Source organism: Petromyzon marinus, chromosome 1, assembly GCF_048934315.1.
Source record: "Petromyzon marinus isolate PM22_M1 ecotype Great Lakes invasive population chromosome 1, UKy_Petmar_22M1.pri1.0, whole genome shotgun sequence".
Lineage (NCBI taxonomy): Eukaryota > Metazoa > Chordata > Hyperoartia > Petromyzontiformes > Petromyzontidae > Petromyzon > Petromyzon marinus.
In genome coordinates this window covers 21,249,298-21,274,437 of record NC_133667.1, presented here as the reverse complement: position 1 = coordinate 21,274,437, position 25,140 = coordinate 21,249,298, and the positions used below count along the sequence as shown (strand labels likewise).

Sequence of the window (25,140 nt, the reverse complement as noted above, 5' to 3'; positions counted from 1 at the left end):
TTAAAAGTGCACAGTTCTGGTGGCTTTTCAGACGGCCGCATAAACGCATCTTAAAGCCAAAAGCTGCTGCGAGGATGAGACAGGATGGCTCTTGAAATTTACCTGGGGCTTTGTTGTCTGTTCGCTTGTCAGCTACATCTAGAGCTGCATATCCTACGTCACTCTCTGACGTTGTTTTTGTAACATTGGAATTCCTAATAGAAAAAAAAGTGTAAAAACATGATTAAAGTATGCATTATTAAATAAAGAACCCCACACTTTTAGAACGACAGCACGTTTATACATTCAAAGTCCGATGACTCATTCTACTCCAACACAAGCTTACAGTCATATAATTATACATCAATCACTATGCATGTATGTAGAACTTTTTTCGCACCATACGTAACCAACCACACTATAAACGCACCAACAGAAACGTCTATTTAACTTTAAAGTTATTTTAATGAGTATGAGTCCTTAAAATCAAGCACAATAAAAGAGTCGAAGTTAAATATGCAACCCTGCAACTAATCGCTCATGTCACTGCTGGCAGAATGGCCTCGAAAGTTCATTTCGAGCGGCCCTCTAGAGGGTATTTGGCCTACTCTTCTATGCAGGTAAGACATCTTGGAAGAGGTTGGAGTACGGTTGTAGTACTCGCGTACATATGTACGTACGCTAACTCACGTACGTATGCTGGACGGATGCTTTATTCTACCACGTAAAATCTGGCAATCGACTGAACCCAGAATCGGAATGTTTATTTATCCTTGAGGAATCCGATGAGCTGTGACTAAACTTACGTGACGTCCACAACAGGTTCTTCCTGATTTTCATTTGCAGCTGGAAGGAAAATATCAGGTATAGAGACCGTCTGTTCATCATCTGAGCACTGACGCATTCTGTGAATCTCAGGTCGAACTGAAATGAGAAGAAACATAAAGTTGACAGGATTTCTTAGAATTAAAATCATTATTAATCCTGCAGAAATCCGATGAGTTATGAAGCTCTTTTTCACAGATGTCTAGTAAGGGTGGGGTCAGAAAGGTACAACAACAATGGTCTCCATGACAAGAGAAACAAGCTAAAATGATCTCTAATCTTATCAAAAAAAGGCAGGGCTTTTTTGTATCCATTAAAATGGGCCATACTTTCAAACAGAGCTGTATTAGGATTTTAATACAACCGAGTATCTATTATAAAGATTAACATTCCTTAAGGGATTATTGCCCAAAAACTAACATCACAGGCAATTGTGTATTAAACATTTTGGTTTCCCCTGCATTGTTATATGAAATACAGGGCCAAAAGTGAAATCTATGACACAACATGCATATATACTATTCATTTATTGTTGTAAAACAAATTAACAAAAAATACTTTACCGAGAGATTCAGCATTGTCCGCTGGCAATGCGGTAATTGTTTCAGCAGTTTCTGGCTCCTCTGATGGCTCTTCAATGAAAGGTTGAGAGTCCAAAGTTGTCACAGAATCAGACGCTGGCTCTTGAAGCGATTTGCTCGCTATATCACTAGGAATCTCATCTCGTTTCTCTTTTAACCAATTTAGCCAAGACATCATCTCTTTGCTGCTTGTTGCCTGCCAAAGAAAGTACACACGTAACATGTATATAGTGTGGTCAAGTTCCATCATGTGTTTTTTTAAAAGTCTAGAGTTTGAGCATCATTGTAACTTTCAAGCATAGTATGGGCGGGCTTGTTTCGCTCTTCTCCATAGCGACGTGCCCTACGCTAAATGTGTTTTCTGGGTAAACACGTTTGTAGTTGGACATTATAATACAGTTTATTTTTCGTTTCGGTTCAGACCTGCCATTGCGTGTTTTCATTTTATCTTTACAGTGTCTTGATAGAGCCTACTTGGAGGACTTTGAAACTTGGCTTCAATAATAAAGGGGATTTTTTTTTCATTTTTCCTGCAAGTTCAATGATGAAACATTTTATTCTACTGTACTATATAAGTAAATAACTCCAAATTGATTTGTTCGCGAACGACTAAACTCATGCTGTTAAAAACCACGTGTAAATTCATTTCAGTGATAAGACAAACAGCACTGGACGCTTCTCTGTATCTTCTGTCAAATTAGTGTTGTTCAATGCTGACCTACAATGAACAGTTCCATCAATATGTCATATTCCAGTCAAACTCCATTTATTTGCAACCCGAGTAACCCTGGTACTAAGCCTGCAAACACCCGGTTCTCTCTTCCAAACATATCCAGTTAGGACCACGGATGAACAGAGTTATTCGGAAAATTATTCCACTTATCTGGGGCTATCTGTGGTCATGCATCCCCTCCCACACTCTTCACCCTTAACCCCGGATAAACGGAGTTTGTACTCCCTTAGGAAAAATGATCAACTTGGACAAGTAGAGAAATTATAAAAGATTACAAAACTTTTGCAATTAAACTACAGTTACGCATTCATTTCTAATTATCATAAAAAAAAAACAATTACCCGTTATTAAAAATGAAGTGTTACAATACCTCAGACACAAACTCTCATTATATCACGGAAAGTACAAGTCTAGTATCCGATACTGATTATTACCTGTTCTGCTTTTCTGACATTGATTATAGGTTTCACATAACGTAACTTAAAATAAAAAAAGAGTTGTTTACACAGTATCATATGTAATCTATACTTAGAAATTGTTATTTTCCTGTATTGGCCTGTAGTGAATTTGCATTTCTGCTTATCAGTACCCACTAACTTCCCAATGTATATATCCCAAATGTACATGAACTGCTTACAAGTTACTATCACTTGATATACAGTTGGTAGCTTTGTTGCAGTTTTCACTGACAACTGAAACGACGATGACCTGTCAACCCCTCACTGATAACCGATACAAAATACCAATTTATGAGCCCCCATCTTAATGAGTTCAGCTTGTAATGGACTGCTGCAAAGTAGATGCATCCATGTGGAGAGACATGGATGTACCTTTATTCAAAAGGGGATGGGAAGAGACGATTAAAACACCTTTGATGAAAACGATTACAAGTAAAACAGCATCAGAGATAATGCCCCCGGTCATTGGAAAGATATCAGCGATCATTTCCTGGAGACGCGTTTTTGTTACTGCCAGGGCATATACACAACGTAACGGACTTGCTGAAACTATAACATAAAGTGACCTTGGAAAATGACATTGCATTTCGAGTAAACTTCACAGGTAACGTAGTAAACGGCAAATACATGGGTACATGGGTAACTGATAAACATGTTGGCCTGTCATAATATGTACATATTTCACGCACCTCTGATTATCATGGTTGGCTATGTACAGTGCGAAAGAAGTCCAACATAATACAATAATGATATACTTTAGTGCCATTACCCATGAATGTCTCGCTAAGTGTGAGGACAAATTTTCTGCATTTGCCATTGGCCCAGAGAAGAGCAACGCATCGGGGGATAACACCCAAAACTCCGCACAGGCAGATTCAGTGTGACTCTTATTAAAAATTATTTGGTTAAACTGTACAGTGGTTTATTGCATTGAATATATTTTTAACAAATCAATAAATTAACATTTGCTTATACAAATATATATTTTTTATTGGTGATAATTCACTGTGTAACAAAAAAATTGCTCTTGGGTAGTAAAGTGTTATGTTGTAATTGCTTGAGCCTAAAAAGTACAAAAAATGGCTATTATTCCATTTTCTATACTTTTGGAGGCATAAGCAATTAGAAAATAACACTTACATAACACTTACAACCCAGGAATAAAAATCGTGTTACTTAGTGGTAATGCGTTGTGCTATGGCTTCTATTGGTGCTTCTATCATGAAGTGCTATGAAGGGCCATAGCTCGAAACGTCATCGATTATACATTTCTTATTTTAAAGGCAGTGCTGTTGACGTGTATGTTGAGTGCGTATATGATATTACCAGTACTGTATTTATTTGATGACACAAACAATAATTTATCACTACAGCCACCAGTTCTTAAACTTGCCCGCCACTGTATTCACCAGGCATTAATTAGCAGCGGATAATGGAAATGCGTGGAGACGGGTAGCACCTCATATTGAACTTCTATGTATGTATGTTAACTTCTTTCACCCCGTCCGAAGCCAACCCAGCATAGTAGGGATGCGCTGGGCGACTACAACAAACTAACACACAAAAAGAAGTTATAAAGAAATTCGTTTTCAATCCAGATTTAAAAGTGCGTAAGCTCCAATCGCTTCCAAACATCAGAAGAGCGTTCCAGACGGCCAAAGATGGGACATCCGCACCACGCGGAGCCGACCGTGCTAATCGGATGCGCTGGGCGACTCCAACAAACTAACACACACAAAACACTTCTAAAGAAATTCATTTTCAATCCAGATTTAAAAGTGCGTAAGCTCCAATCGCTTCCAAACATCGGAAGAGCGTTCCAGACGGCAGTGGAATGGGACATCCGCACCACCACCACCGTACGTAGCCAACCGTGCTCATCTAATGTGCTGGGCGAGTACAACAAACACACACACAACACACACACAAACCACTACCCCCCACAAAGAATCTCACCTTCAGGGTGTACTCCCTCCAGGGAGTCCGCACGCTGAATGTCTTCTCGTCCTGCACCGCCGGGATGAGAGAGACTCCGGCCAGGGGGATGGCTCCGAGGGGCTCCCCCCCGGGTCCGCGCGAGTAAACCAGCTCGCCAGTCGCCTCCTCGTACGAGAACCAACGTAGCTGGAAGCCTCGGAGCCTGCCCTTGCCCAGCTTGTAGAGGTAGCCCGTGGGTTGACGAGGCTGGCAGTCCTCACGGCTCGGTGGAAGCGGCTGCTGTTGTTGTTGTTGTCCTGCGTTTGTGTCCATGCGTGCGGGTCAGCCGGGTCAGTCGTTGTGAACGCACGTGGCGAGGGGAGGGCGATTCAATAGACGCAGGTCACACGGACGCTGACAGCCTTGTGTGTGTCTTTGTATGTGTGTGTGCCTTTGTATGTGTGTGTGTCTTTGTATGTGTGTGTCTTGGTGTGTGTGTGTGTGTCTTGGTATGTGTGTGTGTCTTGGTATGTGTGTGTGTCTTTGTATGTGTGTGTGTCTTTGTATGTGTGTGTGTCTTTGTATGTGTGTGTGTCTTTGTATGTGTCTTTGTATGTGTGTGTCTTTGTATGTTTGTGTCTTTGTATGTTGTGTGTGTCTTTGTATGTGTGTGTGTATCTTTGTATGTGTGTGTCTCTTTGTATGTGTGTGTCTTTGTACGTGTGTGTTTGTATGTGTGTGTTTGTATGTGTGTGTTTGTATGTGTGTGTGTCTTTGTATGTTGTGTGTGTGTCTTTGTATGTTGTGTGTGTCTTTGTATGTTGTGTGTGTCTCTTTGTATGTGTGTGTGTCTCTTTGTACGTGTGTGTCTTTGTATGTGTGTGTTTGTATGTGTGTGTTTGTATGTGTGTGTTTGTATGTGTGTGTCTTTGTATGTGTGTGTGTCTTTGTATGTGTGTGTGTGTCTGACGTACCGTGCGCGCTTCGTGTATACAAAGTGTTGGATTTGCAAGGTTACACGGACACACGCGCGGGGCGATACGAACCTAGCTCCATGTCCAGTCGAAGAAACGCGAGAGAGAGATTGATTGATTGTGCGACGCGCAATGTTGAGGACGATAAGCGATTGAACAACGTATATTACATTTTAAACACACAAACACACACACACAAAAAAAATCACAAATGCAGTTGAACCGATTGACTATATAGCGAGTGCGATTTAAGTCACGAGCTCGCTTTCGATACGCAACTTGCGCGTTGTCGATCCGCGCGTGAAGTCAATGTACCTGGGGGACGCAACTGGACCGGGAGGCGGGCGAGGGAGTTGCCACACTCGTCTCGTCGTGCTCCTCTCGTCGTGTCGCTTCCTCTTCCTGCATCATCACCGCTGCTGCTGGCGTCACTGCAGCGCCTTTTTGGCATTGATCCTCGCACATCTTCACACCACTCCTCCCACATTCATTCCACAGCCACACAACACGCACATGCCTGTTCCACCCCTTATCAGTCGTGCCCTACCTTGTTACAGACAAATTCAGAACCTCGTTGGTCACCACCGTGCCTCTTATAAAGCATCAACGTTCATCCTATAAAGTCCCATCGCAAGGGAGAAACACAGAGTGGGCACAAACAAATCTTGTTTTTTGTATCACCTAATAGTTTGTGTGTGTGTGTATATATACTCATACCTGTCGACCCATTATCAGCGGACCTATCTTATTACAGACCAATCCAGACCTCTTAAGGCCTCGACACAGAAGCGTTGTGTCTCTTTGTGCCTATGTGTGTGTCTCTCTCTGTGTGTCTCTCTCTGTGTGTCCCTGTGTTATCTCTCTCTGCTTGTGTGTCTGTGTGTCTCCGTGTCTGTGTTTTGTCTCTCTCTCAAATTTAGCAATCTTTGGAAGAACGTTAATCAACCAGGTAGGGTGTTGACTGTTATGTTAGCCGACACTCTGTGTTGTATTGCATAATATTTCTGAGTTTACTATGTTTGTTTTCTCATTCATTCGTACCTGATGATGATTATTGCTTGTGTTGCAATCGAAACGGCGTAAGCTATTATTTAATTTATTTTTCTTTCAACGTGACTTTACCGAAAGAACCAAAGAGTAATCCAGACCTTATTGGTCACCCCCGTGTCCCTTTAAATCTGAACGTTCATCCTACAAAGTCCCATCGCAAGGGAGAGAAATACAAGCGGGGTATTGAAACGGCTGTGCGGCCGTGTGGATCTGAAAACTAATTTCCCTGTACATACGTGGTGTAAACCATAGGGGTTGACCCAGTACTCGCCTCCACCCACCTCCAATCACCCTTCACCACCATCACCACCACCCACCAACCATCACCTCCACCCACCAACCATCACCTCCACCAACCATCACCTCCACCAACCATCACCTCCACCCACCAACCATCACCTTCATTCACCAACCATCACCTCCACCCACCAACCATCACCTCCACCCACCATCACCTCCATTCACCAACCATCACATCCATCCACCAACCATCACCTTCACCCACCAACCATCACGTCCACCCACCAACCATCACCTCCATTCACCATCACCTCCACCCACCAACCATCACCTCCACCCACCAACCATCACCTCCACCCACCAACCATCACCTCCACCCACCAACCATCACCTCCACCAACCATCACCTCCATTCACCACCCATCTCCACACCAACCTCCACCCACCTCCATCCACTACCAACCATCACCCATATCCACCCACCTCCAACCCATCTCCACCCACCAACCTCCAACCACCTCAATCCACCACCACCACCCACCTGCTCGTTTATTCTACTTCACGTGTGCCAATAAAGTGGCTGACGAGATGTCATCACCCTCGCCCAATGGGTTCGATCCCGAACCCTGACCCTGACGATGTCTGTGGATTTTTATTAGGGTTCCTTCGGGTTTTGCCCGCCACCTTTAAATTATTTGGCTGCTCCGATCACTATTTCCCTGTCCGTACGATTATAAGCCACTTCGAGTGGCATTGTCGTGTGTGGACCGGGTCGCCTCCGAAACAGAGCGAATAGCTTGAGAGGGCTTTAACCCGCTAGATATTTTAGTTTAGCACATGTGAGTCATACGACTTGACTGTTGAACACGTGTGTGTGTGTGCGTGCGTGTGATGATTGCATCCTCTGCGGGTCCAGCTGTTAAGCAATTAACAACACCAAGGATGCCCCGCACCATTACACGTTGTTCATCCCCGCATTGGAACAAAGACAAAGATCCCCCGTGTAGCCTTTTAAGCAGACCGTTGGGGCAAGTGCTGTTGTTAGCGAGTAGCACCGATGAAGGTCGGCCCACGCAGCACCACGCCCGGCCGCCTTTGTCTCCCCAGTGCTGATGTCTAGACACCAGTGCTGATGTATAGACACCGTACTCATTTGAGGCCGAGTCGACCTAGGGGAGATGCAGGACCGGCTCAGATATTCGTCACCAGCGGGAATCGATTGCTGAAACCGGTTTAGATATCGCTGCCGGACTTCACCGATGTTAGCCGTGGCCGGGGTCTGCGCCGGTCTCACAGCGCAGAGCGCTCACCACCACGCGGACCGCTCACCACCACTCACTACACGTGGACCACTCACCTACAACTCGCGCTCACCACCCACTACACGTGGACCGCTCACCTATAACTCGCGCTCACCACCACTCACTACACGTGGACCACTCACCTACAACTCGCGCTCACCACCACTCACTACACGTGGACCACTCACCTACAACTCGCGCTCACCACCCACTACACGTGGACCGCTCACCTATAACTCGCGCTCACCACCACTCACTACACGTGGACCACTCACCTACAACTCGCGCTCACCACCACTCACTACACGTGGACCACTCGCCTACAACTCGCGCTCACCACCACTCACCACCACGCGGACCGCTCACCTACAACTCGCGCTCACCACCACGCGGACCGCTCACCACCGCTCACCACCACGCGGACCGCTCACCTACAACTCGCGCTCACCACCACTCACTACACGTGGACCGCTCACCTACAACTCGCGCTCACCACCACGTGGACCGCTCACCTACAACTCGCGCTCACCACCACGCGGACCGCTCACCTACAACTCGCGGATCGCTCACCTACAACTCGCGCTCACCACCACTCACCACCACGCGGACCGCTCACCTACAACTCGCGGATCGCTCACCTACAACTCGCGCTCACCACCACTCACCACCACGTGGACCGCTCACCTACAACTCGCGCTCACCACCACTCACCACCACGCCGACCGCTCACCAACTCGTGCCTCACCAACGTGGGGAATCTCGGTATTGGGAAAACAAACCCCCACGACCGACCACAGCGTGGTGAGCAACTTTATTTACCCAGCGGTGGATTGGCAAAGGGCAATGCGAATTTATTGCGGAGTAAAAACTTAATGCGTGGATGCGAAGTGGACCGAACGGCAGGGCAGTCGGTGGGAGCCTGGTGTCATCCGAAACCGGTTCAGAAATCACGAGCCAGGGCCACCTGTGTACTTTTACAGCCATTGCGTGCGGAGGGATGTTGATTCACCCAGCAGTGGAGAGATGAGGGGATAGAAAAGTGCAGGTTGTAAATTGATGGGCCCCGACATAGGCTTGTGGAACATCAAAACTGCTGACACCGACTGGACCAGGCCAAGTTTAGTTTTTTTTACTGTCATTCATTGCAGAGTACTTTGTGAAAATAAGACATACACCGCATCTTACCACTGGAAGTAGCATGGCATAGTAGCTTACAGTCCACGCAAACCTCCCACGGTGCAGCTCTCCGTCAGTTTACCAACCATCGGGTGCGTGCAGTGGTTTAATGTGCGTACGAATAGAAACATTGTTTGGTGATGCTGCGTGGGTAATTGTGCGTAGGCACAAATAACGCATGCATACTGTACGCGATACATAACTCGACTTGGTTTTGAACAGACGCGTCTCTTGCCGCAGCTGTCTCAAATCGAATTCTCAATTTTTAGATGACAGTACCAATCCTTTATATTCATCGAACACTCAACACATCCGTCAATAACACTGCAATCCTTCATTACAGGGCCATTGACCAAAACGTCGCCGATTATACACGCTTCCTTTGAAGCAAGTGTGACTGACGCATGTGTTGAGTTCTCTGTGAATATAAAAGATTGGTACAGTGATCTCAAATGGGGCAAATTGCGGACGGAGTGGTGTGTGAAGTCTAGATTTGAGACAGAAACAGGATTGTTGTATACTTATTGAACACAACCCGACATTATATAGCGTGCAGTATACGTGCGTAAACGATTAGCACCAGAGTGGGTGGATGGTAAACTTGTGTTGATGACTCAGGTGGTGTTAGGGTACGGCATTTATTGTATTTATACGGGACGTGCCTGGTTGAACTCAGGTTCACATACGTACCATCTTACTGCATCGTGTCTGAAACTGGTGTAAATGCCAATGTATGGAGCGGTGATCACGGATAACATCACTGGCCAGTGATCTGAAAGTCCGTAAGTGTACCATCCGGCGTGGACAATGTATCGTCCAACCTCCATCACCGACACGGTGTGGAGAGGTCTTCACCAACAATGCATTGAGTGATGAACATGTTTAGCTATTTTAATGCAATTTAATACAGAGCGCCTACAATACTCTTTGGTTCTTTTGGTAAAGTCATGTAGGTATTAGAGAAAAAAAAAGAACCAATGAGTATGGATCCCTGCAGTCACGAAAACGTCAGCGCCTACAATGGCTAACTCTTTATATCCAGTACAGTACTCCATATACACAATTGGTAGACTTCCTACTTTTTTCCCTTCTTGATACACCTGTATTTTTAGTTGAAAATACATGCCAAACGTAAGGCTATATATGTAACCCCTGAAATATATACTATACTGTAAATGCAGGTCCTGTATATATTCCTTAATCAGATTTTGGTTTACTTTTGGCTCTTTAAACCAATTTATCCCCCGTAGGCCTGATACGTAACTTTCAATGTATAACCTTGCAGCACAAGTTCTAAATGTTGTCATCATTTTAAATGGTTTGCGGGTGTGAGCTTATGGGGTCAACAATAACGTAGCCATATATATTTAAACATTTGATGCACAATGTAAAACCTGTATCATAAGTGGTGAGATATTTAAAGCGATGTTACGTAATCAATGCATTCAAACGAATGTCTCTAGAAGTGTGCACTCAGTCGGCATTGCTATAACTTGCATGAATAATATTAAGACAGGTTTTCAGAAAAACGGTTGAAGCAATAAACATGGTACCTAAACCGTCAAATTCCACAACAGTGAATATTTAAAACTTTATTGTCTCTGAAATGGCAATATTTTTTGCACACCAAATGAATGTGAGGTTACATGTTACTATTGTATGAGCAACGTAACATGCCAGTTTTGTAATATAATTACACCAACTCCCACAAACAAAATAACATGTTACTTTAAGACACATGTATGGGTATGTTTTTGCCTCTTAAATACATATTTAAAATTGGTATGTTTTAAATGGCAAATAACACCACGTTTGTAAAAAAAGGTTTTTTTTAACAGCAAAGAATATTTATGAATAACAATGCTTCATAACACAACATTCCAATTGGTTTTATTACATCTTCAAAGAATAACAAAATCCTTTACGTGTTCCACATTACAGAAAAATCTAAAACATCGATAGAAAACATCTGCATCAGCAATGGGTCACTAACGATAATCTTAGTTTGTATTATTTTATTGAACTAATCCTGTTAAGCTGTTCCAGTAAGGTCAATTGTATTTATAGTGGACAAAATATTACTTCCAAAACAAAATATTTCCCATGTTGAGTTAATGAAAACCTTTTTTTTAAACCAACATGGTAAATACAAGAACTACCGTATACATCATAATTACAATGGGAATTCTATGAGCATTAAAACGACCAAATGTTCAAGGCTTCCATAGCTTCAGAAGACCATCCTCACTGTAGGTGCCGATGAGGTTCTGGTGTGGGTGGTGAGTGATTCCAATAACATCTTTCTCATGCACCTAAAATGCAACACACATGAAAGTCAGACATGCGGGTAATGTATACACATTGGTTAATAAGTGCTGGTGTAACACTCATGCACAGGCTTTAAGAGTAGCAGGTTCAAACTTAAGGATATAAAACCACGTAGCGAGTAACAAAATAGGTGTCAAAGAAAATTGACAGTTTATAGAGTCTATCAGCAAGCTCTCAATAATATCCAATAATTTCTATTAAATGGTATACATGATGTCGTCACTGAAGTCACCTTTTGATTTTCCCTAAGAGGTTCCTCTTACTATCGTTTAAATGATAGGTAAATGTACCTCAGGTAATGTGTAGGTAAAGAAAGAAAAAATATTACCAGAAAACCATAACATTTATATCAATATCCATCCTTTGGTTTTCCTAACAAGTTAACCTCGTCTTAAACATGTATGAAATACAAGGCTGCAAAAGGTGTTTGGTGACGATATAAATTTTGGTTGTTAAAACTCCCAATTTATATTTCCTGACCATGTGTATATACTCACGGTCAGTGTCCTCTCCAGCTTTCCTGTGACAACACTGAAGCAGTAAAGCACAAAGTCTTCACCCACGCAGTAGATCCACTCTCCACGGGGTGACAGGCAGCAGCATACGAAGTCACCACCCTCCCTCTTACCAGAACTGAAACTCCTCACAATCTGAAACACAAGTGCCAGTCCAATTAGATTTTCAAAAGTAGATTAAAAAAGAAACTAGAAAAGCTGAAGTGATAAAGCTAATTCATCCTCGTGTCCAGGCGATATTACTTAATATAGGCATACCTCGCCGAACGCAGGGGTTGCGTTCCTGGAAAATAGTGTTGGGTAAAACCACGTTCAACAAATGCACCTCATGGGAAAAATTGGGTTAAGTTCCTGGGTCCGAAATGATTAACCATTCCCTCTGTTTCATTCTACATGGTTTCCACCCTTGTTATTATACTTATGAATGTCAAGTCGTTCTCTATTTCCTGTGTGTGTACACTATTTGTCACTTTCACTTCAACACAAAACTCCTGTCTCCATTACTCTTCCTGCACCACGGCACTCACACCCAAGGCTCGCCCCCGACACTGAATAACCAGCACGGAGCTCGCCCCTGACACTGAATTTCCAGCCCAACGCTCGCCCCCTAACACGGTCACTTGAACTTTAATGACTCGCCATCGAGGTCTCCGTATGCCTGATGTCAACGATTGGATGGCTAGATGCATGCGGCAATGTGAACATTTGTGATAAGCAGATGTGCATGTCCATTGTTACATTATCACACAAAACACTTAAAAAATCACCGAGAGTCGATTCATTCACACCATTCATTCACACCACAACTAGAGGTTATCCTGTAAATGAATGAGCCTTATACAGCCCAAGGGAGTTTTGTAAAGCTCAAGAGCTTATGTTGACTTCTGCATATCCCACATGTACACGTTTACAAATATCTACCTGCATATTAACACAGACTGCTGCATGATTTTTGTATCACAGCCCCCCAAAGTCGAGCATCAAAATAAAACGATGTCACAAATCTTGTACACATTTGAACTTCGTCAGTCAAATAGATCAGACTACAAATGCCAAGTGGCACACGGGACGAATTAAGCAAAATACATTTACAGCAGCACATACCTGTCCCTGCATGTTCATGATGACCACAGTGTTGGAGCGATTGCATACAACAAAGTGCTCGGCATTCTTGGGGACAGCATGCACACTGTTCACTGTGATGTCAGAACCTGTTGTACCACCCAAAGACTTGAACGTGTTGACACACTCAGTTGTCTTGACACTCCACACCTGTCATGAAAATTAAAATGATGCAGCATAATCACTTGTGAAAAAGCACTCGTGAACATTTATTTGTACACTCTTTGGCATACATTTATTTCAGCATTGAAATATGCTCAGTGGACACATTCTTCACGCAAAACACAATACAGGTTATTACAAAACAGATATATCTCACAAGCATAAAATATTGAGTTTTACAACAAGGGAGTCTTAAAACGGTAAAAGCCTGCTGAGTTTTTTTAGATTGAAACTCCATGACATTCCTTTACTCACATTGAGTTGATTAAAAAGTATTTTTAAATTAAATTATATGCATTGCACGAAAGTTGAAAATGTATAAGTATAAACATTGATTTGAGATCACAATGATTTAATCTAGTTCTCAAATAAATCCACGTTACATGAGCATTCAGCAGTGCTCAATACATGATTAAAACCCTGAGCCATAGATGGAAATTACACATTAACTGCCCACAGAGGTACTCAGTAATCTAGACCCGAGAGGCTTGAATCAACTGACAACTGGAATTTTTACTTAAAACATTCCAATCGTGATCTGCATGAATTAACTAATGTGCCCAAGTTAGTTGCGACCTTATTTGTGATTTGTTGCATAATTTGATGCATGAATCACAATAATAAATGCGATACCAATTGGGTATTTTTTTACCAAACTACTTATTTACTTATTTAATGCAGATCACCAGTAATGCTATTATTTTAACACTACAATTACTGAATTATTTGTGAATGTACAAAATATTCATTTAAGTTAAATCACCTGTAAAAAATGTGTGAAGCAACTGCGGGGCATCATAACATTGCCACATTTATAAAGAATCGAGGTTACATTTTGTACCTTAACAGTCCCATCAGAAGAGGCGCTGATAACGTGGTGTCCATCCTGGGTGAAAATGGCTTCGTTCACAAATGATGTGTGACCTCTGAACTCCTTCAAAGTCTTACCAGACTTGAGGCCATGCACCCTGAAACAAAACACATTTATTTCATCTTCTTTGGTATTTCATCTTCTTTGGTATTTCAGTCCAAGGGACTTCAAAACAAATACAATGTGCCTAATGCAAGCATTGGAATAAACTGCATTTATTCCGGTTTTCAACACAACGTGAACATTTAGGCATTAAATAGTAGAGAATTAAGGTTTTAAGCCAAAAAATGGAAAAAGTGAACTTGTACAAAAATATAAATAGGGGCCGATATCAACAATACGCTTCTGCTTAAAGGCAAACATTTCTATTACATTTCTTATTGCCAATGTATATATGCTTTCAAAGTGAATGTGATATGAATAAGGCTCACAACATAAATAAGCAATGTGTCCTTGAAATAGCTGTCTCTCCACATACAAACAACAGTATTTCTTATAATTTGAGCAAGCCTAACCTGCTGATGGTACACTGTGGGTTGAAACAAGTTCAGAGTCTGCTTGTGTTTAAACAATGCTGGTGAAATTATGCAATCCCAGACGGTTGATGATTTGTGAAAGAAATACTTTAATACATGTGGAGACAGCCATGTGAAGATCAGTCTGCTTATTTGTTTTGTTATTTATACTCGCCACAAATACGCGAATGGTTATTTGAATAAAGATAACCTTTAGAAGCTACTGTTGATTTCTTTTCAAATAGGCCATGCTTTAAACAACTAGCTGCTGTCTATTTTGCAGAGAGTGAACTGGAAACAGATTCTAGTTTTGAAGCTTTCGTGACTGCAATAATTCACTCTTTGGTTTTATTCGGTAAAGTCACGTAGGTAAAAAAATTAAAATAAAATAAACAATTAAAACACGACGTTTCGGAGGCAACACAAGCTTCTGTCTTCAGGTGGAAACAGTCACAGCAAAAAATCACTTGGTGCAGCGATTTTTTGCTGTGACTGTTTCCACCTGAAGACGGAAGCTTGTGTTGCCTCCGAAACGTCGTGTTTTAATTGTTTCTTTTATTTTAATTAATTTTTTACCTACGTGACTTTACCGAATAAAACCAAAGAGTATGGAAACAGATTCTGTTTCGCACCTCCGATTAGCACGGTTGGCTACATTGAGTAAAACCTTGAATTGCGAGCACAATTCGTTCCAGAAACGTGTTTGTAATCCAAAGCACTCGTATATCAGTTGTGATCATGTGACGCTCGGCAGACAAAGCGTATACGTACTACTCGTATTGTAAGACCTCACTCGTTTATCAAATTAGTATTTATTTAAAATGTTTGCTCGTCTTGCAAAACACTCGCAGACCAAGTTACTCGCAATCCAAGGTTTTACTGTACATACATATACCTATTTACTCAGACAAAAAAGTTAACACTATTTCTTTTTGTACCTTTAACACTGGGGAGTATCAAGGGTAGCATCTATTGCTTGGAATGAACAAAGCTAATCCACATTGCTTGCTGAAATCTTAAATGCAAATACGTTTAATATACTTTTATTACAATGTATAGGTTCACATCTTGCTATTAATTTCAAAACAAAGTAACCGATAAAGTTAATGAATAATTCCCAAAATAAGCATGCCAAATCCATTGAAGATGTTCTTTTCATTCAAAGAAAACACTTCAAGCATATTATAGATATCAGCATGCTCATAGATGTAAACAATGTATATGTTTTAATATGGTAATGTAATTGCAAATGGAAAAAGGCAATTCCTTAAAGGCCTTATTGAAGGCTTTCCAATTAAGATTGAAAGAGTATGCATTAATACTTCCACTCTGCAACAGGTAACGCAATAACCAGTCATTTTCAAGGCTGGAACCACGAGGTCAAGGTCGAGGACAAAAGCTGCAAGGCGAGGTCTGGAGCCCTTTATGTCAAGGCCAGTGCCTAGGGGAGTCATGACCTATGATATTTCAAGATGTCGTATTACCCGAGCCTTCTGGCTTTTGGCCTGATGTACAACGGTGACCACACGCAATTATGTTATCGTATTGGTCGAAAAGGCTCCTCCTTTTAGCGCTGTTTAAATCTTAAAGTTTTGGAAAACTCTTTGCTTTAATCCAATTGGCAAATAGTCTCTCGGTAAGTCCCAAATAGGAACACAAGATGATGTTAAAATGTCTTGCTTATTGAATCATCTTTACGAGAGTTATCGTGATTGAGGCAGCCTTGAGTCCAAGGACTGGTCTTGAGTGGTATGAATGAAACTTTACTCGATAGTTGTGTTGCTACTCAGGACTTGTATGTATGAACTTCTTTTGCACCATACCTAGCCAACCGTGCTAATTGGAGGTGCGGGAAATATAATACCGAAAAGAAAACTGGCCAAATTGATCAAAGGGTTGCATAATAATTGGGAAACAATTATTATGACCTGCCTCAGCATTTCAGCCCTGCTAGCCAAGGCATGCCCTCCCCAGCTCTCTGTCCGAACCCCATTGTCTCATCACTGCCTATAGATGTAATTCCCTCCTGCACGCCTTGCACAAGTACTACTGTTACACCGTAAATACTTTTGTGAGCAGAAGAATATTGGAATGTGTTATAGAATGTATGCGTATGCAGGATTTATTTTCCTTGTTACCTTATGATTTGATCAAAAGCAGCACTTAGAATCTGGCTGCTGTCTTTGGAAAAGCTCACACATGTCACCCCTTTGCTGTGTGCTCGCTCGAAACGGCGCAAACACTGCCCACTCTGTATCTTCCACACCTATAGCAACAAACACACAAAGCATGTACGTAAATAATATACCTCATATCAACGCAATTAATGTGCAAAAATCTGCACAAAAATTGTAATTTAACCAGCAGTCTTATCCATCATCTTCTAATCCATTCATGTTACTATTGCCAAGGGACAGGAAAATCAGTTCTTGTTATTTATGAATCCCAAAGGATTTCAAACAATTTGGAGTATTCAATAAGTCACTTGGTGTGTTTGTAAATCGTCAAAAGCTAGGTTCTATCCTCTGCCAGTTGGCTGTGGTAGAGCAAGTAGCTCACAATTGGAAGGTTGCTGATTTAGCCCATCATTCCTCTGGGGTAGACAAAATAAGTACTACTTTGTGGGAAAGTCAAAAGTAGTTTTCCTATGAAGACACACCCGTGCCATAGGTATGTGCAACTTCCGCGACTATCTCAATGCTGTAAATGGAGATGGGCACTGCATCAACGCTCATTTGAGCAATAAATCACTGCCTTTTTTGACTGCTGGATGAAATCCTCCTCACTTCATTACCATATGATGTGCTACGAAGAGGGGCCATTGCCAGATATATTGCCAATTATATTTTTCTATAAGGGCAGGGTTAATATTTGTGCTTGTGTACCACTGCCAACACAGTATCAAATAAATTAACAGAAACAATTGAAAACTGCAAACAGTCACATTGTAACCAGAAAGATCAAATAAATGTATTTGAAAATCAAAAAAGCTACTCTACTTCCTAGTACAACAATGTTAAGTCAATTAGAAGATTATATTTATTTTTCCCATCCTGGGACAGGTGTCTTGTTATTTATGGGTTTTAAGCTTGTTTCAACATATGAGCACAACATAGTACCTTGATCTTGCCATCTTGACCACCAGATGCCAGCATTTCACTGTCACGGCTAAAAGCCAAGCACAGTACAGCATCATCCATCATCATAAAGTTGTCCTGTGCTTGGTACTTCAAGTCCTGCGCACATAATGACACAATTAAAAGTCAAGGGATATGAAAACAGAATTGTCCGCAACTATTTACATAAAGTGGAAATGACATTTTTTATATTTTTCAGGACCCTTTATGCAAGTGAATGGAGTATTATATAGTTGAAATCTTATGTTATGCACTCGTTAAAAACTAAGATCACAAGAATACATGGCACACCAATTCACTTTTGCAGGGTGATTATACAAAGAAGAGCTTGAAATGACTCCTGTTCGTCCAAGTGTGTTCATATATAACCTGCTACATGTTGAGTTAACGAGCTATAGCACTTGACAATGTCAACTGTCTACTGAACCTCCAGCACAAGAGACTATTGCAGTGCCATGGAAGAATTGTATGTACAGGGCACTGCATTAAACTACAAAAAATATCAAATAGGCCCAACCTCACTATTATTGGCTGGAGTTAACTGGTCAATATAAATAACATGCTTTACATAGATAGTTATAATTGTCAAAATATTAGGATGAACATATTTAAGCAATACTTAATTATGGAAGAAAAAATACTACCTTGCAAGAACATCATAATCAAATAATTGCCAGGTATACAAGTCAATCTTTGTGAAGCAGCACCAACTTAAAAAATGTGCTAACAACATTAAACATGAAAGGTGGCTTTTAAATGTAAAGTGGAATCCTATTTTTATTTTACCTTTCCAGTTACTTCCATACCAATACTGCAATGGGATACATAGTCTGACGGTTATTACCTTTCTGATCTTTCCAGTGGTGAAGTTCCAGACTTCGATGAAGCCATCCACAGAGCCAGTGATGAGGTACTGTCCATCAGGTGAAAATCTCCCACATTCCACGTGTGATTTTTGTCCAAACTGCAAACATCGAATAAACCATATAATTTACACAGGATATGGAGTAAAATGTATTACATCAATACATATCAGCAAAAGACATTAATCACACATATGTATTCGCTTAATCAACTAAAATTGTAAAAAATGTAAAAGTAAATTTGGTTGTCAATTGTGTCATAGAAAACTGAGTTTATTATTATTTATTATTACAGCCAAAATGAAGTGCTTGCACAATGATAGGAACCCTCAAGATTCTAGAATACAAAAATGTATTTACCCAGAAAAGCCTTAATGAGTCTCAAGATTTGTGAAGAGGCACTTACGAGTGTCTGGATGTGGGAGGAAAGATTATAGGAGTGATTCTGTTGCTTGGGCAGGACCCTTATTTACATTAACTCAATGGTTCACCTCTGCAGTAGATAAAATGCAAACACTTTTCAGGCTCTCTCCATTCCAACAGCCAAGGCCTAATGTTAAATTCCCTTCCACCAGCCATCTATGCCAGACTTCCTGATGCTGATCAAGTCCAGGTTCAAGATCATTAACTTTTGCTCTGCATATGTTTGTATTGATATATATTTTGGAACTAAATACATATGCCTTCTTTCCTCAAGATGCCCATGCCTCACTGTTCTTTTGTTTTATATGTGACATAAAATGAACTAGTATTTTTTTCTGGACATTATGCATCTCACATCATGCAGAGCACACATGACATGGTGCAGGGGATCACCATGCTCGAATTAAACCAAAGGTGACTCCACCACAGATCAACAATGAACCAGAGGTAAATTTTTCTGTTGTGCTTAGTTTACACAGAAAAGCCCATTGTAGTGAGTCGAATATGACATTTTTTTACACCAGCATCAAGGTGGATCCACATAAAAAATGTTTGCCAAGCCCATGAGTTCCAAGGTAAAATCTGATAGCTCATCCATATATTTATTTGATTGCAACTCCCTTTAACCACATTTTAAGTATTTACATTTGCACATGCCAGCTTCATTAAGCACTGATAATTCACAGCTATTTTGCAATTAATGTTATTGCAATATTTCCGAGTATTCAAGGTATAAAGAGTTCTCATTTTTGTATTGTATATTCTGACCTTATCAACAAGAAAAAATACAATTGTGATAACATATTTGGTAGGCTAAAACTAGTACACTATTATTATAATCTAGACTATAAGGCCATTCATGTATTTATTCAAAGAGAGCCAATACAAACGTATCAATACCTTTATGTGACGACTGAGCTGTGTAGGGAACTTCTCTTCCTCCTCATCCTTGACAGCTGCTTTTCCTCTGAACAAATCGATTGTAGTGCCAGGTGGGAGCAAGCCCTGGTGCTGCTGCCACTTCAGTGCCTGTTTAGACAATACACACAAAATATAGCTGTTATAAGCTGAGCTACGTAATGATATTTCAGATTATGCAAAAGATCAAGTGTAGTTGACAACACCAGTCCACCATATAGAACACAATAAAATGACTTTGGATGGTGTTACGATAGGGTGAACATTTCAATGAATTAATTTATTTAGCATAACATCTTGGGATAGAATATATTCACGCAATAAGCATAAATGTATCTCATAGCCCAGATATATTGTAAAAACAATCAAATTAGCAGTCATCTAATTTAGATATGAAAACATAAATTAGAAGCATCTGTGTAAAAATAATAGAAAAATGTTACTAAAAAGACCTATGCATACACTAGAAATAACAGAGAAATGCAATACATAAAGCATACGTAATACAAATAAAGCATAAACATAACAATTCTAAATACGTTTTACAGGGATGGCAGCTTGGTTATATTTTCTAACAAACTAGAAGCAAAAAGTTGAAATGAACAAAAGTATATTTTGTGGCCAATCAGTTCTGTAATCTTGGATACGTGACAATTGCAGCTGAAGAAGAGATAATTTTGTGATGTTCCATAAGATTACTGCACCCATAAGGTATTTTTGCATGAATGGAAGGAAACCGATTTTGTAATTTTAAACGACATTGAATATGCACGACAGTTTGCTTTATTGTTGCTCTTATGCTTTGGAAACTTCCATAACTCTTTAAAATCCCTAACTACTCAGTGTTTTGTTAAAACTCACACATTGTTATTGTATTGCGAGTATGACTAGGACTTTACAACTTGAGTTGTGCAGAAACTGTGCCCAGCAAAAAAATCAACTCATCCAACTCGCTCAATAACGAAGCATCTTTCAATGCTTCTCCCCACTTGGGACAACTGTCATTGCCTGTCTGCTTGGGATCACTTGGGACGTGAAGTGTGATTGTCACCCCAGCGTCTCAATTAGGGACATGTTATCATGTCTGCCAGTGATGTGATTGGAATGTTGATAAGGATAGTCTCAAAATATTACTGTATGCAGTTTTAGGTTCCTCTTAGCAATCCATATCTTTTAAACATGGCAACAATGCTACTTTTTTATTTGATAAACACTGTGCTCACATTCTACTGAATTTACTGCATGCTTTGTGTGGTGAGGAACATACTCCTTGGTTCTTTCGGTAGAGTCACGTAGGTATAAAATAAAATACCTGCGTGACTTTACCGAAAGAACCACAGAGTATGGATTCCTGCAGTCACGAAAGCTTCAAATCAAGATTGGTGAGGAACAATAGAAGATCATATGCACAGCATGCTTGTTTATTCTCATTTTGTAAAGCTAATGTGTAGAATTGTATTAATATATTTGATTGATGCTACGGGAGCACTTGCTCTGCATCTACATCAGTCATAAGAAGAAGACTAGAGAAATACAAACACATACATGAGCAAGCTGTAAGTTCATACCTGTCCAAGCAAAGCCATGAGACGAGCAGGAGGCACCACGCTGACTTCCCCAGCGAGGGCCAGAGCTATGGCTGCCCTCCTCTTCTCCTTACTGCTACCATCCGGATATGCCTACAAAGCAACACCAAAATGTAAATATAACCTCCGATCAATATACATTATCAGCAAGTAATCATAACAGATGGGACTAAACTATAAAATATACACATCGTGTAAGAAGCTCTGTTACCTCTCGGGGGTCAAAATACGAGCGGGCAAGCAGGTTTTCCAAGTGGACGTAGCGTTCAGGCTGGGTCTGTTTCAACATGATCATGGGGTCGGTTTGCCTCAGCAGGGAGCGTGCAGCACCCAGCTCTCTCAGTTCAATCAGCTCCAACACCACCTATGACAGAGGCAAAGTATCAGTTTCAAGACACCTACATTTCAAATCCAAACAAGTATAAAAAATTACACAAAAGAGTGCACCTTGCCTGTCATACCTGCTCATAGAGGTCAACTAGAGTTTTGTCAGGCAGCTTGAGGGACTGTATAGCCTGCAGTACAGTATCCCAGTGCCCATTGTTGATTTCCGATACAAAACTGTCGATGCTGTCCACCGTGTTGAGGGACACGGACGTCTCCTCCTGCAGCACGGCTAGCGTGCGTTGCAAATTGTTCTCCTTCAGGTACTGCATGATTAGCCGCACCACACTGAACACACACACATACAAAAAGAGAGATGTTAATCATTTTAATGGCGGCCTGCATTGTAGTTTACACGTTCAAATTGGACATGAACCCCTGCTCATCGATGTCTAATATTCATTTATAACTGTATGCAAAACATATTTTAAAAATAACCGGCCAAAAATGTGCTGGACCAAACTTGGAAAAACAATGACATGTTCAAAATGCTTGTTAAAAAAGTGATCTTTACGTTAAATGCACAATATATCCTAAGCCAGCAAGGGCTCATCACATCCTCATGCCAATTATGAAATTGTTCTTCCTCGTCAATGTTTTTGTGTTTCCAAACTTGATTTTAAATAATTTACTGTGCGGTTAAAGTATGTTTGCAGTATTGAAATTTATGGTCCCTTCGTGGTATAAACAGTTGAATATTGCACTGTAGTCATAATTACTATTTTTATCTACAGCACCTGTGCGCATTTGCAAAATAGAATATTGTTCATTGGGCTCTCCCCTGCTTAGATGGTTAATGTATGCATGTTTTGTGCCCTTTGTCCATCCACTGCTGGATAAAAGCCTCCCCTCCACGTGAACTGCTCCATCATTGACACTATGTATGCTATTTAACATAGGTCTCACTTGCAATGGTATTTTACCTGTTATAAAGTTCGTCTATATTCAGATGTTATTTGCAAGTTTGTATGTTATAATCAACAGATCTCGAAAGCTGCACTCTTGACCAGTATTTACCCCATCTTCCTTACAAATATGCATACTTTAAACACACAGTTCCCTCTCAAAAGAGCATATGGGGCGGTGCTCATGTTTACATACAGGGATCGAAACGCCATGCTACCACGGGAAAAGGCAATTTCCAATCAAAGTACAATCACTGGTTTACAGTCAACTATAGCACGTTTAATACAGAATTAACACGCGTGCTTGATATCTACACGTGCAGCAGTTTTGCCCATCCGCTTCTTGACGAGTCTCTCCTCCCCGAACGGGTCGTGGGGTTATTTGACCATACTTCAGTGTTCAGTACGGGTTGTAATGCAATACAGCTGTGGATGTTGCTCCACTTTATTCTGCTGCTCACCACATAGCCTTGCCACCTATAACAACCTGTTAATATATGTTGATCACCTATCACTGTTTATCCAGTCTCAACGCCTGGGTATATTCAGGGTGATTTGGTAATAGGCATTTTTATACAAAGTAAATTGGGTATAAGCACACCATATATAAGCACAGTTATGTTAAAAACATCACATACTTACAATACACTTGACACCCTTGCAAACGAGACTTTTCATCTCCAGGGATTATCACACTATTATTAAAACGAATCGATGCCTCGAGTTTCCTGGCTGGCGGCTGTTGGCTGGACTTCCCTCCACCCCAATGATTCATGGGACCTCCTTTGCCAGTACCAAAATATGATAGTAGGTTTTCCCCTTTTTTCTGGCAACAAATGCTTGTCTTTGTGCCGTACGCCTTTTGGCGTCCTCTGGTCTAACACCGTTTTGAGACGAGGCTCAAAAGAAAGCTGTCTCTGGTGTAGACCAATCAGTTTCAAAGACAATGCATATATGATCAGAGTACGTTTTTTGTTTGCATTCTGACCACAAGCACTGTGGTTAATGCTGACATGATTCCTTGTAAAAGGTTTCAGTTTGGTGTTTTAACATCTTAACACCTGTTTTGTTGCCAGAAAAAAGGGGGAAAGCTATTCTCATAACTCAATTGTTAGTGGTTTCGAGCCGTGGACACCTAAACTACCAGGCTTAATCGGATTTTCCGTATAACACTTGAACATTGATTTTAAACGGCGAAAGTTCGTAAAACATAATAGCGACATCGAAGGGGCGGGAGTAACGAATACATAAAACTGACACGGTTATTTTCACATCGATTTCAATGTGTGCTCCCATGAATGCAATTCTTTTTCCAGAATATTATTTCATTCTTAGAGTAAATACAATCCACGACACATACAGTATCTTGGTTTGCCATTTTATAACGCAAAAAGCGGTGCAGGATTGTGATAAGAGTATGGAAATGATAGCAGTCTCTGATTTCGCGCTACAGAGCAACGCGTTATCATTTAGCGCAAATAAAAATTCAGCATTTTAATCACAATGGTTACAACTGGTTGGGGGGAGGCTCGGGGGGATTTCTCGTACCAGCACACTTTGGCCACAATCACACCTCGCCTTGCCACCAACAGGTGTGCTTCATTCCAGCTTTCTAGCGTGCATCCGTTAAATAAACGCAGATAACGCGCGGCGCTTATGCGATAACTGTACGAATTGTAATGCAGTGTGGCCTCGCCTGGGCCTCCACCGAGCCTGGCCTAGGCCTCAATGGGGCCTAGGCGAGGCTCGGTGTTGGCTCACACACCCCCCTCCTCCCTCCCTGCCAGCGCGAACACTCACTCGGGTGACTCGATCTCGATGGACATGTTTGCCGAGGTGCGGGCAAAGAGGCCGCCGCGGTGCAGACGCCGGAGGTTTCGTGCGGAGGGTCAAACGAGACGGCGTCGACTCGGATTCGGAGGCCTTTTGGTTCGTAACGGGCGTCCCCCCCACCTCGCGCGGCGGCGGTGACGTCACCAGTACCCACATGGATCGAGGCATGACGTCATTTCAGTGGAGCGATGTCGCCATTTTTGCCGCCTCCCCCCTACTCACGACACGTGCAAATGTCGTCGTTACGCGTCGCGAAGAGATTTTCCCGGCAGGCAGGGGTGAGTGACGTCACGGCGATGGCGTGCGGTGGGGGAGGTGACGTCACGCTAAGCGATCGCGATGCC

The 25,140-nt window shown here is 41.5% G+C and overlaps 2 protein-coding genes across 5 annotated transcripts in view; both read right to left on the bottom strand.

The window, feature by feature from the left end:
• The window catches only part of LOC116954056 (TBC1 domain family member 2B-like), a 30,368-nt gene extending 24,351 nt beyond the window's left edge, over nucleotides 1-6,017 (bottom strand). For 2 of the 4 annotated variants that reach the window (XM_076065519.1, XM_076065514.1), the window contains exons 1-5: nucleotides 5,783-6,017; nucleotides 4,533-4,810; nucleotides 1,368-1,581; nucleotides 786-903; nucleotides 103-194 (exon numbers count right to left, since the gene is read on the bottom strand). In XM_076065519.1, the coding sequence (XP_075921634.1) occupies nucleotides 103-194; nucleotides 786-903; nucleotides 1,368-1,581; nucleotides 4,533-4,810; nucleotides 5,783-5,954 (874 nt within the window). In that variant the 5' untranslated portion in view covers nucleotides 5,955-6,017. The other 2 variants (XM_076065512.1, XM_076065521.1) reach the window with 2 other exon arrangements.
• A 4,794-nt stretch (nucleotides 6,018-10,811) lies between these two features.
• On the bottom strand, nucleotides 10,812-24,934 carry SMU1 (SMU1 DNA replication regulator and spliceosomal factor). The gene is made up of 12 exons (XM_032974388.2): nucleotides 24,764-24,934; nucleotides 22,136-22,346; nucleotides 21,886-22,038; nucleotides 21,657-21,767; nucleotides 20,071-20,199; nucleotides 18,729-18,848; nucleotides 17,867-17,983; nucleotides 16,886-17,013; nucleotides 14,203-14,329; nucleotides 13,182-13,349; nucleotides 12,060-12,212; nucleotides 10,812-11,546 (listed from the first exon to the last, which is right to left on the bottom strand). The coding sequence occupies exons 1-12, from the start codon at nucleotides 24,787-24,789 to the stop codon at nucleotides 11,448-11,450; spliced, it is 1,542 nt and encodes a 513-aa protein (XP_032830279.1). The 5' UTR covers nucleotides 24,790-24,934; the 3' UTR covers nucleotides 10,812-11,447.
• Nucleotides 24,935-25,140: the final 206 nt, after the last annotated feature.

Bases quoted from the DNA above. Each gene is read 5' to 3' on its own strand.
- SMU1 (XM_032974388.2), bottom strand. From the start codon at position 24,789: ATGTCCATCGAGATCGAGTCACCCGA. The intron at 21,768-21,885 runs GTAACAGAGCTT...GTTGCTTTGTAG, and splicing joins CGTATTTTGACCCCCGAGAG to GCATATCCGGATGGTAGCAG. The intron at 11,547-12,059 runs GTGAGTATATAC...GTTGCATTTTAG, and splicing joins AGCTGGAGAGGACACTGACC to GTGCATGAGAAAGATGTTAT.